Source organism: Python bivittatus, unplaced genomic scaffold, assembly GCF_059951505.1.
Source record: "Python bivittatus isolate LINGU-HERP-01145 unplaced genomic scaffold, Pbiv_v1 ctg000200_np1212, whole genome shotgun sequence".
Taxonomy (NCBI): Eukaryota; Metazoa; Chordata; class Lepidosauria; order Squamata; family Pythonidae; genus Python; species Python bivittatus.
In genome coordinates, this window is record NW_028277040.1 from 18,596,639 (window position 1) to 18,612,065 (window position 15,427).

Here is a 15,427-nt window from a genome sequence, read left to right on the forward strand (position 1 = left end):
TTTCACATTCATCCTTAACAATTTCCTTAAGTTTATTCCACAGTTCCTCTGGTTCTTTATTCATGAAGTTCAGGATTTCAAAGTGATTCCTGATGTTCTCCTTGAAAATGGTGGGTATATGTTCATGATCATACTGTGGAAAGTAGTTGGCGGCTGCTGCTTCTCCTCCTCCTTCCTTGCACATGAGCAGTTCATGATCAGTTCCACAGTCAGCACCTGGCCCTGTCTTTAAAGCTATAACTGAGCTCCTCCACCTCCTTTTAAGCAAGAATATACTCAATTTGATTTCTTTGCACTCCATCTGGTGATGTCTATGTATAGAGGTGTTGATTTGGTTGTTTGAAAACAGTGTTAGCTATGAAAAAATAATTAGACTGTCAGAAATTGATAAGTTGTTCTCCTGCTTCATGTCAGTTTCTTAAGCCATACAATCCAACTACATTTTCCTTCTTAATATTTCCAATTTTGGCATTCCATTCTCCAGTCACAAACAGCACATCTTGCTTGCATGTTCTGTCAATTTCAAATTGAGCTTCATCATAAAACTCATCAACCTCCTATTTTCTGCAACAATGGTTGGAAAATAAACTTAAATTATCATCATATTAAAGGGTTGTACAAGAAGTCTAACTGATATTATTTGGTCATTGACTGGATTATAGCTAAGACTGTTCTTGCAGTTCTGTTCATTCCATCTTTCACTGTTTTGAGCTTTCCTGTGTGCACTTCCATGTTCCACTGTAATTTTGTCTTTGCAGTTTCAGATTTTCTTTTCCTGTATGGCAGCATCAGCAACTAGATATCCCAAAGGCTTTAATCTAGCCATGTCATAAAATAGCCATTAGTACTCCAAAAGATCGTCCGCTCTTCCTCAGTAGCCTGTGGAATGCCATTCAACCTAAAGGGCCCATTCTCCAGCATTATATCATCAATAAGTTTATATTTTGTATTCATGTAGTTTTCTTGATAAAAATACAGGAGTAGTTTCCCATTGCCTTATCCCACACAGTATCAATGGATGCTTTTGCCGTTGTCACTAAAACGATGCCTCCAGCATCTTCCTATATTGCTGCTGGCCAATATAGTTGCCTGCTTGCTTTAGCTGGGCAGCTGGGATGACCTTCACACTTTGATTGACCCTGCTGGGAATATATAGCCTTGGCATATATTCCTGACATCTCTCTAAAGACGTCAATATGGGTTTTAATTAAATACATGCCTCTTCCCCCTTCTTCTCCTCACGCAGTCCTTCTCCTGGGACACCATCATAGATTGTTAATAAATAATTTAGCATTGGCAGAGAGATTTTTCAGATTAAATAAAGACTTCTTAGTTCTGAAATTTATTGCCCTGAGATATCTAACTAGCCTTCTCTCTGGCAACCATGATATATGGAAAGAATATTTATTGTTGTTAGATTATTATCACATAAGACATTTCAGTTTTACTCTTTTTAAGCTGACTTCTATGTATTTTCTTGTGGCTATTTAGGTTGTTATCTTTTGACGCATGGGATGTTTTAGCTTAGCGTGGATTTTATTCTAATCTGTTTCTCTATGATTATTTGATTGTTGTGATTCAAGTAACTTGAATCTAAATCACCGCTGGCAGCTAATTAACTGAGTCACACTTCTCTTCCCAGGAGTGGAATTCCGCTCTGCAAGGATTAAAATCAGAGGCACTCAAAATTCTATTTTCAAAGGAGTATGCAGAGAAAGAGCATCTAAAGCTTTCGAATCAAAAAATGAACCTATTGCAACAAGAAGTGAATCGCTGTTTGGAAGAACGGAAAGCACTATTGCAAGAAGCCAATGACTTCTTCATCGCAGCGAGGAAGGTTAGTCAAAAAACAAAATTCCTAACAGAAACCAACTGTAAAGCTAAGAAAAAGGCTTGCCCTCCCTTAGATTTGTAGCCCTATTGATAAACAGATGAGGGCTTTTAAATGGTTAAGTGGGAAGGGCAGCATCTGCAAACCACTCTGAAGTTTTTCTCACACTTTCTGGCAGCAGTGCTTCTTTTTGTCCCCCCTCAATCCTATTAATGAGGTCATAGGGCACTCCCACATTGCCGGGGTTTCTACTCACAATTCCTTAAAAGCAGTTTGAAATCAACCTTTGAAACACCAAGTACATCTTGAAGCAGTCAGTGCTTCCTCCAGCTGACCAATCAGAGCCTGCAAAAAATGACACAGTAGAATCCCGTTCAATTCCCATTTGTATTTCTGGTTGTGTGCATTTTTCTGGGGATTACTAAGAAAACTGGAAGTGGATCCTCAACTGGGAGTGCAGAGGGTGGGTTTAGCCCAGGAGATGGGATGATGAAAGAATTTTCACCAAGGAGAAACCAGACCACCCCAAAGCTCCCTAGATGTCCAGTGTAGCAGAAGTGAAATTGCTTAAAAGGCAGCTTGAGATGCATCACTGTTGAACAGGAATTAATCAGTTCAGTAAGTGATTAAAGGTGACAGGGTGGAATCACACAGGTGTGTTCTAACTTGGAATGATAGAGCTATGCAGAGAGACAAAGCAAGGAGTGGTGTTGCTTCAATTTTTTGTACTCTGTCATCATGTTAGACAAAAAGTGGAGAGGGGCTTAGGGCTTGAGGAGTGATAGTTATGGAAGTTGCCATCTTCCAAACCACATGGAAGAAGCCATGGATGATTAACCCGGGGAGCTTTGTAAAATGTTATGTACCTCTCACAAAAAGTGATCTTTCAGATCAAAACAGTTAATGATAGGTAATTCCAATCTCCCATAATTTCCACACAAACATGGTTAGCTAGGTTGCCTGCATGGAATGGAAAGTATACCGTGCAAGATTTTAGGTAAGCATGTATGGAAGTGCATTTATGGAGGCAGAGCCTGTAAGGTAGGTAGAACGGTGAGCTACTCATAGGACTATAGTCTAGATGACTTATAGCAAGGATTTTGGACTCCTGGTAGCAACAAAATATCTTCCTATCTGCCTAAAATAATTCTGCCAAAATAAAGAAAGCTTGGCTTTCTGTGTGGCTAAGGTCCAGTTCCGGTGCTTAAGACAAATTATTTCACTCAAAACTCTTTTAAGTGTGCACCTTCTACACAAGGTTCTAAAAAGAGAAAGACTGCCAGAGGCCTAAAGTTTGGAGTATAGAATTTTAAAAAGGTAGAAAAAAAATGTTTGGTGACTTTCAAAATTAAATATTTAAATTTAAAGCTGTATTTTAGAGCAGTTTCCCTACTCTGATAAGCTATGTAGTTTTTTACTTAACCCAAATACTCTAGAAATCAACTACAAAATCAAGGGAATGGAGTAGGGAACTGTGTGAGAAAGAAGCCTCTTTTCCTCAGGGTTAATCCACATATATAGCTGTCTCTACAAGGTTGAATTTATTATGTGAATCTCTGTGTCAACGCTGCAGTTATTTTAATGTTAACATTCTATTTCCCATTCCAGAGTAGTTACTAAATGTGACACGGCTTTACTTCTTTATATTTCCTTGTAGGAAGTGAAAATAAAATGCAGGGAGGTTCTCCCTCATGACTTTACTGCTGGTAATTTATATTCTTAGCATCAGGATAGGCTATTAGTAAGCCACTCCTTAAAACTGTTTTTTTTTTTAAATATGTTTGGAGAGTCCCATTAGAATTATAAAATCTTCCACAACCACTAGGTCTTTCTGAAGACTATGCAGTAAAGAGCCCAAATTAGTATTTCCTTTGTTTGTTCTGTGTTACTCAGCTAAGATTGGTGCTCAAAAAATTTATAATTAATCCCTTAAAAATGTCAGTGTATTAGGGATATGCTGAAGGTATTTATGACAGTCTCTTTTGGTTGTGGCAGCTACACTTTCCAGATGGTAAGGACAAAAAGAAGTGGAAGAGTTTCAGGGAGAATTCCAAGAGAGATAAATAATTTCTCTTATAAGAACTTCTGGTACTGGGCAGTTGATGCTGTAATCCAGATTTTGAAGCTCCAACATTAGAAGGAGCAGCTGAAGAAAAGGAACTGCAGCGTGCAGACGGACTTAAGAGCTGGATGATGATTAAGATGTCAAGCCACAAAAGCAGTTCATGTTTAATATGCCCTTTCCGGAAGCCCAGATGGGGGAGTTCCATCTTCCACTTACCAGTAGAATTCATATTACTTGGGATTCATCTGGGAATTTCCACTAGGTTCTGTCTGTTGCTCCATGGCAAGCAAAGGAGACAATGGGAACTGGATTCTTTTTGAAGATCTGAATGCCTATATTAGTTTATGACACAAGATGTTCTCTAAATCAGAAGTGGAAGTTAAGTCCTGATGTTGCGGGACTTATCTCCACCCCAGCCAACATGGCCAATAAGTGATGGAAGTTGAGAGTTGTAGTTAATATCATTTAGAAGTCCAAAGTTGAACTACTCTTACTCTAAATTGAAGAAAAGAAAGCCAGAGAGAACAGCATAGCCATGTGAGGTGCTGTGTTCTTTCTTAGAGATTCTTAACACAGATTCCAGGCTAAGCTGTAATTTAAAACTATTTATTACGTAACAGTATTAGACATAGCACTCACCCACTCTCCTATACTTTACTCCTGTCCTTCCTCTTCCTGTTTGCTACGATGTCATTACATCCTTCCCTTTGTAGGTAGAAACAATGATAAACCAATTCTTCTAATGTTAGAAAATATCACAGTACCACAGAAAAAATAGACTCACAAATTTCCCTCCCTCCCTCCCTCCCTCCCTTCATCCAAAACTATGTAAGCATTTCATGAAATCTAGAAGGTTTTCTAACAAATCTGCCACTTCTAGATGTCATCCCCTCTGTGAAGGTCACCTGAGAGCTTCCAGCGTTTGCTACTAAACTGCTCTCTCTGTTCCAGCATTCTATGGTGCAGGAGTCTCAGTAATCTTGCAGCAGTCGCCAGATTAGAAGCAGAAGGGATTACCACATTGCTGCAGTTCAGTTGAGATGGAACCTTTCTCAGAAGCTTGACATTTCTAATTAAAATGCTACCATCCTTGGGGTTAGCAGGTTCAAATAAAGATTCAAAAATGCTCCAGAAGATAAGGTCATGAATGTTTTTATATGTTGGCTGAAGTTTATCACCAGCCAAATTGTTAGCAACATATACCAAGTCCCCACTTTCAAACTGTGTCATTTGACTGTACGTGTGATATCAGCATAATATTTCTTTTGGTCCCAGTATTTCTGATGATCAGCCACCTTCACTTGAGACAGACCAGGAAGGTTAATACAAATGCCCCGAGAAAGAAGCAATTTGGCAGGTGTCTCCTTTGAAGCCCTTGTGGAGTAGGATGATATGCAGTTAAAGTCTTAGCTAATTCCTTTTTCCAGTTCCCCTCCCTTCACAGTTTGCGGCCTGCAGTTTCTCTTGCTCTTTGGAAGCACAGATATGCTATAGTAATGTCACATATGGAAAAAAGTTAAAGCAAGGTAACCCACAACTGTTGTGCATTATCTGTAAACACTTCATAAGGAGATCCAAAATGAACAAAAATGTCCTGCAGTGCACTGAGAATGGCAACAGCTGAAATATATGTCAAACAAAGCTGCCTCAGGGTAAGAAGAGTAATAATCAATGACGTTGTTAAGTGGAGTCCACAAAATCAGTGCCCGATTTGGTCCAAGGAGGAGATGGTAGGGAAAAGTGGCTGATTATCATGTAAAGGTTGAATTTGCACATAAGCAGCACAATTCTTGATAAAGCATTCCACATCTGAGTCAATATTTAGCTATTAAAACTTAGCATGCAGAATCTGTTTTGTACCACATTTTGGGGCATCTCATGAGCTAACTTTAAGTATTTCAGCACTTTAGATTCAGGTACAATGTATAGGACATTCAGCAACAACATGTTTAAATGGCTGCTTGAGACCATTTGTTGGACTGAGCAATATATCAACATCTCCTGAGCAAAGCATCTTGCTGAAAAGCAACATGGAGTTATTTTAATGAGAATGCCTCAGATTCTAGCATAAATAAATCAACAGCCTGATGAATATACTCCTTTACCAATGAGTTTGATCCATAATCAGACAACGTAGACACAAAAATAATGGCCACATTTATTTTTCCAGAAATGTACTGAACAACATAATTATAAACTTATAATATGCAAAGGAGATGTTGGACATAAGGTGGCAAAATGCTGGTTTCATTTATTGTATTTGTGCAATTTATCTATCTCAGTCCTCATGGACTCTAGGCAGTTTTATGTGGCTGAAGTATGTGTATAAGTGGATGGTGGGCTGTTGACAATATAAACGAATGTCCCCACAGGTAAACGTGAAAATGTCCTATAGCTCACCCACATCACAAACCCTTTATTACACAACAGTCTTAGACATAGCTCTCCCATAGCATTCAGTTCTCCATTTTGTCTCCTTCTGCACTCCTCTCCTGAGCCTTTCCTCTTCCTGTTTGCTGCAGTGTCTTGTGGGACTCCTACTGCTATAGACAAGGCAAGAGAGCAGATTACCTGGAAGCGTTCAAACACTGTAAAGAATATACATATACTGCCTGTTATTAATTTTTTTTTGCCACATGTGTTCAAAAAACCACAGTATGAAAGCTATCTGATGGTGTGGCTTAAATTTGAATAACTTAATTATAAGAAAGAGTTCATATTTTGTTTAGAATTACATTAGCAGACACATGGAATGAATAATCCCCTGCTGTGATTTTGAAAAATTAATTAATCTTCAGGTTTTTCACATTGCTCTGAGATTACTAATTTAAATTATCCATTTTCAGTTTTTGTTCTTATATATTAAGAATGCAACAATGCATTCAATTAACAGTAGGAGTGAAAATTTATTCAATATCATTATCTCTTTCACTCCACTCGAAGAAGGAAGTATTTTGAATAAGACTAGGAATATTACTCTTCTAAAACCACTGAGTAGGGTAGGTGCTAGAATCTCCATATACTGCTGAATTTTGATTCTGAGCATCCTTTACCATTGACTATGTTGATTGGGGGATTATAGTTTGGCAACATATGGACAGCCAGAAGTTCCCCACTGCAAAAAGTATTGTTATGATGCACTGGAAGTGTCTTAGGACTTTAGAAGGAACATTTAGATTTCATTCTCCTTGCTTAGTTTCAATGCAACCTACAAAATAATAGTATTTTATTGGTTTTCTAGATGTGTAATCAATATTGTGTGTGTATGTATGTACTGTATGTACACACACATATAGTGTGTGTGTATATTGTACAGAAAACTCCTAATAATCATTGTGTGTGTATATCGTGTGTGTGTGCGTGCATATGCGCCTAGATAGTGTAGCCATTAGAGCACCACCCTTTGACGCGAGAGACCAGGTTTCGAATCCTGGCTGGTACCTACCTTACCAGTAGGGGTCCTTGGGCAAAGACCCTCTAACCCTTCACCTGCCTACCTCAGATATTAGAGTGACATGAACTAAGGGAATCATGCTGGCTTGGACGTTGCCAGGATTAACAAAGTCCGTGCCAGATGTTGGGAAAACAGGATAATCTGACGATAAGTGGGCTACTGGAACAAACCATACCTGGATCAGACAAGAGAACCTGGAATTGGTGGAATGCTACTACAACAGTAGACCTAATGAGAGGGGATATATGAAATGTATGAGGGAACTATGGATGGATAGAAGATCTACATCCACACTAACTGAGAAACGGCTAGTTACCCAATGCTTCAACATAGTGAAGAGAAAGCTGCCTTCACAACTTGAGATAGACCAACTACACATTACATCCTGGACTCAAGAAGACCTGGAAAAACAACTGCATGTGCAGCCAACACCTGAAGCTGGAATGCCACTGCTACTGCCACTGCCATTACAGAGCACAGCAGCTGATATGAGGCATAAGATCATGGATAAACGAGCTACAGTTAACCCTCGAGACCAATTACCAAGGCTCGGTGGAGAAGTACCATCATATAGTATGCTAGAAGATAACAATAGAGCCCTCACAACAATCCCTACTGCCACCATAACTCAAACCAATGAATTGGTATACGCTACAGCTGCTGTAATCCTGGAGATACTTGGCTACATGATCAATAACAGCAGTATATGCCCCCTAAGGCTAAGCTCAAGGCAACTCATAGAAAAGTCAGTCAGCTGGTGGAACTACAGAAGGGTGTGGAGATTAAGGATAAGACTTGACTACTGAAAAAATACAGGGCCTGACTCCATCTGAAGCTCTAGAGACTGCTAAACAAAGGCTCACAGCACTGACTACCAGGTAAAGGAGATATACTAGAGAAGCAGAGCCAAGATAAATAGCCTGTTCCCCAAAGAACCATCCAAGGTGTACTCCCAGCTGCAATGCAACAATGCATAACAGCAGAGCCACCAACAGCAGAAACTAAACAATACTGGAAGAATATATGGGAGATAGAGAAGACACATAACACAGCACAACGTGGCTGCAGGACCTGAGAGTAGACCACAGCAATCTCCCAGAACAGGAACCATCACAGTAGATGAACCAGCTGCTAGCAGTAAGCTCCCACCCAGACTGGCTAACATAAGGAAGGGCAGTGCTGATCAGGAAAGACCCCCAAAAGGGAACACCACCGGCTAACTACCGGCCAATAACCTGCCTCCCTACAACATGGAAAGTCTTAGGCATCATAGCTGCCAAGCTTCAGGTCCATATCTGCCAGTACATGAGCATAGCTCAGAAGGGCATTGAGAACAACACCAGAGGCTCAAAACACCAGTTGCTTATAGACAGAGCAGTTGCTTGAGACTCAAGGTCTAGACAGATCAGTCTGAGCACAGCCTGGATTGACTACAGGAAAGCCTACGACTCAACGCCACACACATGGATCTGTGAATGCCAGGCACCATACAAAGTCAACAGGACACTAAGGACCTTCCTTGAGAACTCAGTGGGACTGTGGAAGACAACATTGGAAGTGAACTCAAGACAGCTCGCACAAGTGGCCATCAAGTGCGGTATATACCAAGGTGATGCACTGTCCCCACTGCTGTTCTGCATAGGCTTAAACCCCCTCAGCCAGATAATCACAAGGACTGGATATGGGTACAAGTTCAAGAGTGGAACTACCATCAGCCACCTCCTCTACATGGATGACATCAAGGTGAATGCTAAGAGTGAACAAGACATTGACTTTCTGATCTACCTTGCACGGATCTATGTGAGGACACTGGGATGGTAGTAAACAGAGGGAAGGTAGCTAAGACTGATGGGGTGGAACTATCAGTGGGCCACATAGCAGACATACAGGCCAGCTACAAGTACCTTGGTATCCCACAGTCACATGAGAACCACAATGAGGAGGCAAGGGAGACAGCAACATCCAAGTACCACTAAAGGATAAGACAGGTCCTGAAGAGCCAGCTCAATGGGAAGAACAAGATCCATACCATCAATATGTATACCCTGCCAGTCATCAGATACCCTGCCGGTAGAGTGAGCTGGCCAAAGGAGGACATGGAGGCTGTTGATGTGAAGACCCAGAAGCTCCTCACAATGTACGGAGGTTTCCACCCCAAGTCCAACACCCAGAGACTGTACACCAGCCAGAAAGAGGGCGGGTGGGCTCTGGTGAGTGTCAAAGCCACTGTCCTGGATGAAACCCAGAGCATCCAGGAGTACATCAGTAAGATGGCACCCAAAGATGAGCTGCTGAGAGAATGTCTGAAGCAGCAGCAGACATGGGAGGAAGTTCAAGCAGTGGAAGTGGAAGTGGCATGGGAAGACAAGACCCTGCATGGGATGTACTATCGACAGATAGCTGAGGTGACTGATATTGGGAAATCCTACCAGTGGCTGGAAAGGGCTGGACTAAAAGACAGCATGAGGCACTGATCATAGCACAAGAACAGGTGCTAAGCACAAGATCCATAGAAGCAGGGGTCTACCACGCTAGACAGGACCCAAGGTGCAGACTGTGCAGAGAAGCCTCAGAGACAGTCCAACACACAGAGGCAGGGTGTAAGATGCAGGCAGGAACAGCATACACTGAACGGCACAACCAAGTAGCTGGCATTGTGTATAGAAACATCTGCACAGTGTATGGGCTAGACCCCCCCAAGTCCAGATGGGAGATTCCACAGAAGGTCATGGAGAATAACAGGGCTAGGATCCTATGGGACTTCCAGATCCAGATCCAATCAACCAGGTAGTAGACAAAGACCAGAAGATAGCAGTGGTGATAGATGTAGCAGTGCCAAGTGACAGAACATCAGAAAGAGTAGTACCAGGGCCTGAAGGAGAAACTAGAGAGGATGTAGAAAGTAAAGGCCAACGTGGTCATTTGGGGCTGTGACTCCTAAGCTGGGAAAGTGGCTCCAAGAGATCCCAGGAACAACATCAGAGCTCTCTGTCCAGAAGAGTGCAGTGCTAGGAACAGTTAAGATACTGTGCAGAACCCTCAAACTCCCAGGCCTCTGGTAGAGGACCTGAGATTGAGGAAGACATATACCACCCATAGGGGTGAGAGGGTTTTTTTAAATTATGTACAGAAGAAAACTCCTAATAATCATAATGTACAAGCCTCTCATTTAAAGCAGATTCCTATACTGTTCCCATGTACCTGGTCCCAAAATACAAGGTACTTTCTCATGCTTTAATACTTTAAGTTTAATGTTTATGAATAAACATCTTTTGTTCTAAAATAGGACGTACACATAATAGTAAAACTTGAGTAAGGAAGTTTTAAATGTTCATATTTCATTAAAAAAAAAAAAACAAGTTGTTATAAGGGCAGATGACTATTGAATTAAGATTTGGAAAAAACCTACAGCAAGATGAGAAAGCTATGTTACCAAATGCATAATTTTATATTCAGTTGGTATATTTGTGAAAAAGTAGTCTTCCACGAAAGGGTAGTCAAATAATATCACAGCTGTCATGGAAAAACATACTTCAGCAAACTACAGGATCAAGTTTCTTATTATTAGTAGCTTTGAAATTAATGGGAATAATTTTGGATTAAGTCCTTTGAGGATTATTGTCATCATCTTTATGAGCACATTCATGCAATATATTGTGCCATAATATTATTGGCCTAATGTAATGTTGAAACCCAGATTATGTCTTAACTACAGCCTTTAATCATGTTTTTTGTAGGGTTACCCACTTAACTGGAATGTCCAGATGGGAGAAGGGGTTTTCCTATCTCCCTCAAGCTTTTTGTAATAGCTCCAATTCTTCAATGATCTAACTACTGTCTTTTAACATTTTTACTTCTCTCTCTCTCTCTCCCCTTCCTTCCTTCCTTCCTTCCTTCCTTCCTTCCTTCCTTCCTTCCTTCCTTCCTTACACATATACACACATGCACATCTATACATACACACATATATACAGTAGCTCCAGCAGTCCATAGTTGGCTATGGTTTAGCCATGTTTTATCATGGCTTGGCTTAGTATATTCTAATGAACATGCTATATATTCTTCTTAAAACTAAGGAAGAAAAAGAAAATGTATGAAGCTGCCTTAAATTGAACTAGATAATTTATATGTATAACCTAACAGTAAGTTTATTGATTGCCAGTGGCCTTCCAGGACTTCAGGCAGGGGTCAAACTTGGGATCTTTTGTATGGATGGCATATGCTTCCATACAAAATTCTAAATAAATCATAATAAAACAAAATATAATTTTGCCAAATCTAGTATATAAAACAAATAATCCCACACGCTCAAGATGACAAGACATTCAAAAGGAAGCCTGCAACCCGAACTCTATTATTTCCCAGGACTCTGAACTAGTGATAGAAAATTGACAATTGCTAAAAAGACCTTAAACATTAGCTATAAGTAGATAATTTTACGTAGTAATTAATTGATCTAGCAAGTGCAGACCTCAGCAGACGGCTCTTTTGTTCAAAGGACCAGCTCTACTGTTTCTACCTCAAATTCATAGCATGTCAAAATCTTAGAAGTCACTAGAAATTCCAGCATATCTCTCATCAGCATAATTTGGAACAGAAAGTATTCAGATTGGTAATAATAAACAGTTCTTATATCTATCAATCTATTGATCACCTGGCAGTGTTTGATAGGTATTTTAGTTTTGAGTAGGAAAAGTATGGGAGAGAACCCAGTTGTACAAGTTGTCAGGTAATCATGATGTTTGGAGCCAATACAGCATAGGCCATCAGTAGGCACTTGTTATGACAGCTTCCTTGTTACTTGAAAAGGCCAATAAAATGATACTGGTATAGGCTTTTCTGAGATATCTGTCTGGCCATTGTGGGAAAAAGATCTAGGCAGATCTTTGAGCATAATACAGAATTTGTGAATGTATTTGATATAGTATCACCTGGAACTGTATCTTTCTAACTTGAAACCAAATCCTTAGAGGTGTTATCTATAGCATAAAATCAAAAAGTTGATAATTGGATTGTTGATATTTTCCCAAAGAGTCTTTTCCTGCTGATATCTAACTTCACTTTTCATGTTTATAGCATGAAATTGCCTGTATGAAGAAGAAAATCCAATTATATCAGAGCTGCAATTATATTATAAATGGAGAACATTTGCACGCTCTGCAGCAATTAAAATGATCACACATGTAGAGCTCTCACATGTCTAGTTACGAAGAATTAATTTTATTATATAAGAAAAACAGAATGGATTAGATCCAACAGTATACACCTGTGAATGGGAGACTTCCGATCTGATAGAATTTTTCCACTACAGTAGTTGAAACCAAGATAAGATTATCTGTCTTCCCCAGGTCTGTTCTTGATGGTAGGGGGATCATCTGGAATAATAGGAGAAAGGTGGCACTGGAGCTTCAGAAAAAGTAGGAACTGAAAAATCCTGTAGAAGTTATTTATGTCAAAATTCACATTAATATCACATAATGCCAACCAAATAAGGATGCATTATCTACTCTTTCTACAATGTCATAGGAAAAATGGTTTATTGAAAGGTTTTTCAAACAATTGTCTTAATCATGGCAATTGGTAGTCACCATGCTATAACTTTTTCAAACTGTTTTTTTATTTGACAGGCATATGATATACTTGAAAATGTAGAGGCTTCTCTTAAACTTCTTAACTCTAAAGTTTTCAGCTTGCCCATTTTGGCAATAAAACATGATGAACTACAAAAAGAAATTAAAAATGGATCAGTTGATGCTCTTCAGAAGGGACAAGCCTTACTTAGCAAGCAAGATGCAGACAGGTAAGTATAATATGTAACTGGAGAGCTCCACATACATTTTAGAATGCCTCATAGATGTAAATCCCTGTTGGGAAGTTATGCTTCCTCTAGCAGTTGTTAAATAGTGTTGAAATGAAGCCTTAAAATAGAGAAATTCAAATCTGGGCTTCAGTATAATTGCCTTCATCCAAATCCACTTATGATAGGATCAGGTCCAGAGTGATCCTACAGAAATTTGTTTTGGCATCCCTCAAAGCCCTCCCAATTGATTTTTGTCTAGATTTTTCTCAAGCCAGCGTGAGGGATGGTGAAGGTTCTGAGCCTCATTATTATCAGTGGAACTACTGCCTTAGTTTCTGTGCCATAGGTGTTGCTATCATCATGAGAAGCAGTATTTGGAGCCAACATAAATGCCTGGAAATTGTTATACATTGTAGATGCTGTTATAAGTAAGAACAGTAGCATCTATATGTGAACATCTATGACTAACCTGCCAGCCCACTTCTCCTTGCCCACATAAGCTTAGAAGAAGCAGAACTCCAGGTGACAAGGAAGGAAAAACATTGATCTTGTTCTTCTGGTATCGTTATAATAAATGGAAATCGCCCTGATAGAAAATAGGACTGTTTTAAATGAAAATTCTATTAAGTCATCCATCAATACAATGGAAATAAGGAACAGCTGGTTTTCAATTAAATTTAGTTCAGGTGCCTTATTGTTATCCTGTTCTGCATTGGAAGAAATAACATTCTGCCCATCAGTAGTTCAGAATCTTTCCATCCATCCTCATTTGTGGGGGCAGGGAGGGAGTTTTCAGCTCAGCTTTCACAGCTCTACTTTTAATCTGAGCAGGGGCTTCTAGAACTAATGAAGTTCCAACTGAGAATGCAATTCTTTAGGCACACAAATGATTTTCACGACCAGTATGAATATTTTAATGGAGTTTATATTGCTATTTAATTTCACGATATTTTGCCAGAGAAAATTTCTGTTGTAAATTAACTGAATGTAATAATTCTCTCCTTATGTGCAACTTTCCTTTCCTAACTGTATTTGATAAGGCAATTTGAAGAGGACTATCTCGAGACTTTGCATTATTATAAATCAGCACCCTGGAGCTCAAATATTCAGAATGATTGTCAATTCTTTGCCACTTGACTATGTGCTAATTTTTGTTTAAAACAACATTTTAGAATAAGTGTTACTCTTAAAACACACAGGGAGAATATTCACTGTGAATTGTCTGTAAGAAAATGTAAACTCTTTATAGCTGAAATTTGGATCTGAAATAGAAGCAGTTATGTATTTTTTTAAATTTCATTTTAACTTAGGACCTGATTTTGATAAATCTAACTAAATGAGGTACTACATTAGTATATACAATATTTAATGTTCTCATAGTATTAGGCAATACTAATTATGTAGCATACAGTTAATTTGGGGAATGAGAATTAGAATAAAATCTATATATCTTAACCTCTCTTTTACTATGCATTCCTTTTATTACTGTTGGGCTTTTTTTAAAACAGAGCAATCTTAAATAATTCTGGTATAAAGCATTAGAATATACAGTAGATAGATAGACAGACAGATTACACTCTCACTTACCAGCCAGTGTTAACCATGATTTTATTGCACTTTCAGTTCTTGGATGATTGGGGTTCAGGAAAGGATGGACTACATTGAGAAAAAAGTAGATCAGCTGATCAAACAGTTGCCTGCTCATAAAGAATTTGCCTCAAACAAGGAACACCTAACTACTTCCTTAGAAGATTACCTCAAGAAGGTATATGATAATATGTTTCTTAATAACAAGCCCATATTCAACACATTCATTAGCAATCATGTATTACAGAATACTAGAATGAGATATTAAAAGGTGCATGTTAACTTATTTCAAGTTCTCTATAAACCTACACATACATACACTTAATTCTTTTTCTATCACAAGCAAACATGAAGTGGAAAGATTCCATATAAAGAACAACAACAAAGGATTTGTATGATTTCTCCTTCTGAGGTTGGACAAGTCAGATTCGCCCTTCCTCACCTTTTCAAGGCTGGCTCTTTCCAGTGTTGGCAAATCTCAAAAGGAGCTTCTGTACTTCAAAAGGGAGTGTGGGAATTGAACAGAGTCAAAGCAGGAAGGCTTTCCCACCCACCCCCTCCACCACACTGCCAACTCAAAGGTTTTATTTCCTCCCAAACCTGGCAGGATGATAGGGAAGCTACTCTTCTTCAGCTCTACTCATCACTGGCAAGATGCTGCACTGAAGAACCTAATATTAGCAGATCCAT

At 39.2% G+C, this 15,427-nt stretch overlaps 1 protein-coding gene across 1 annotated transcript in view; it reads left to right on the forward strand.

The window, feature by feature from the left end:
* CCDC141 (coiled-coil domain containing 141) overlaps positions 1-15,427 on the forward strand; it is a 120,051-nt gene that overhangs the window by 53,251 nt on the left and 51,373 nt on the right. Inside the window, 3 exon segments of the mRNA XM_088135750.1 lie at positions 1,643-1,837; positions 12,978-13,150; positions 14,774-14,915. Coding sequence (XP_087991876.1) covers positions 1,643-1,837; positions 12,978-13,150; positions 14,774-14,915 — 510 coding nt within the window.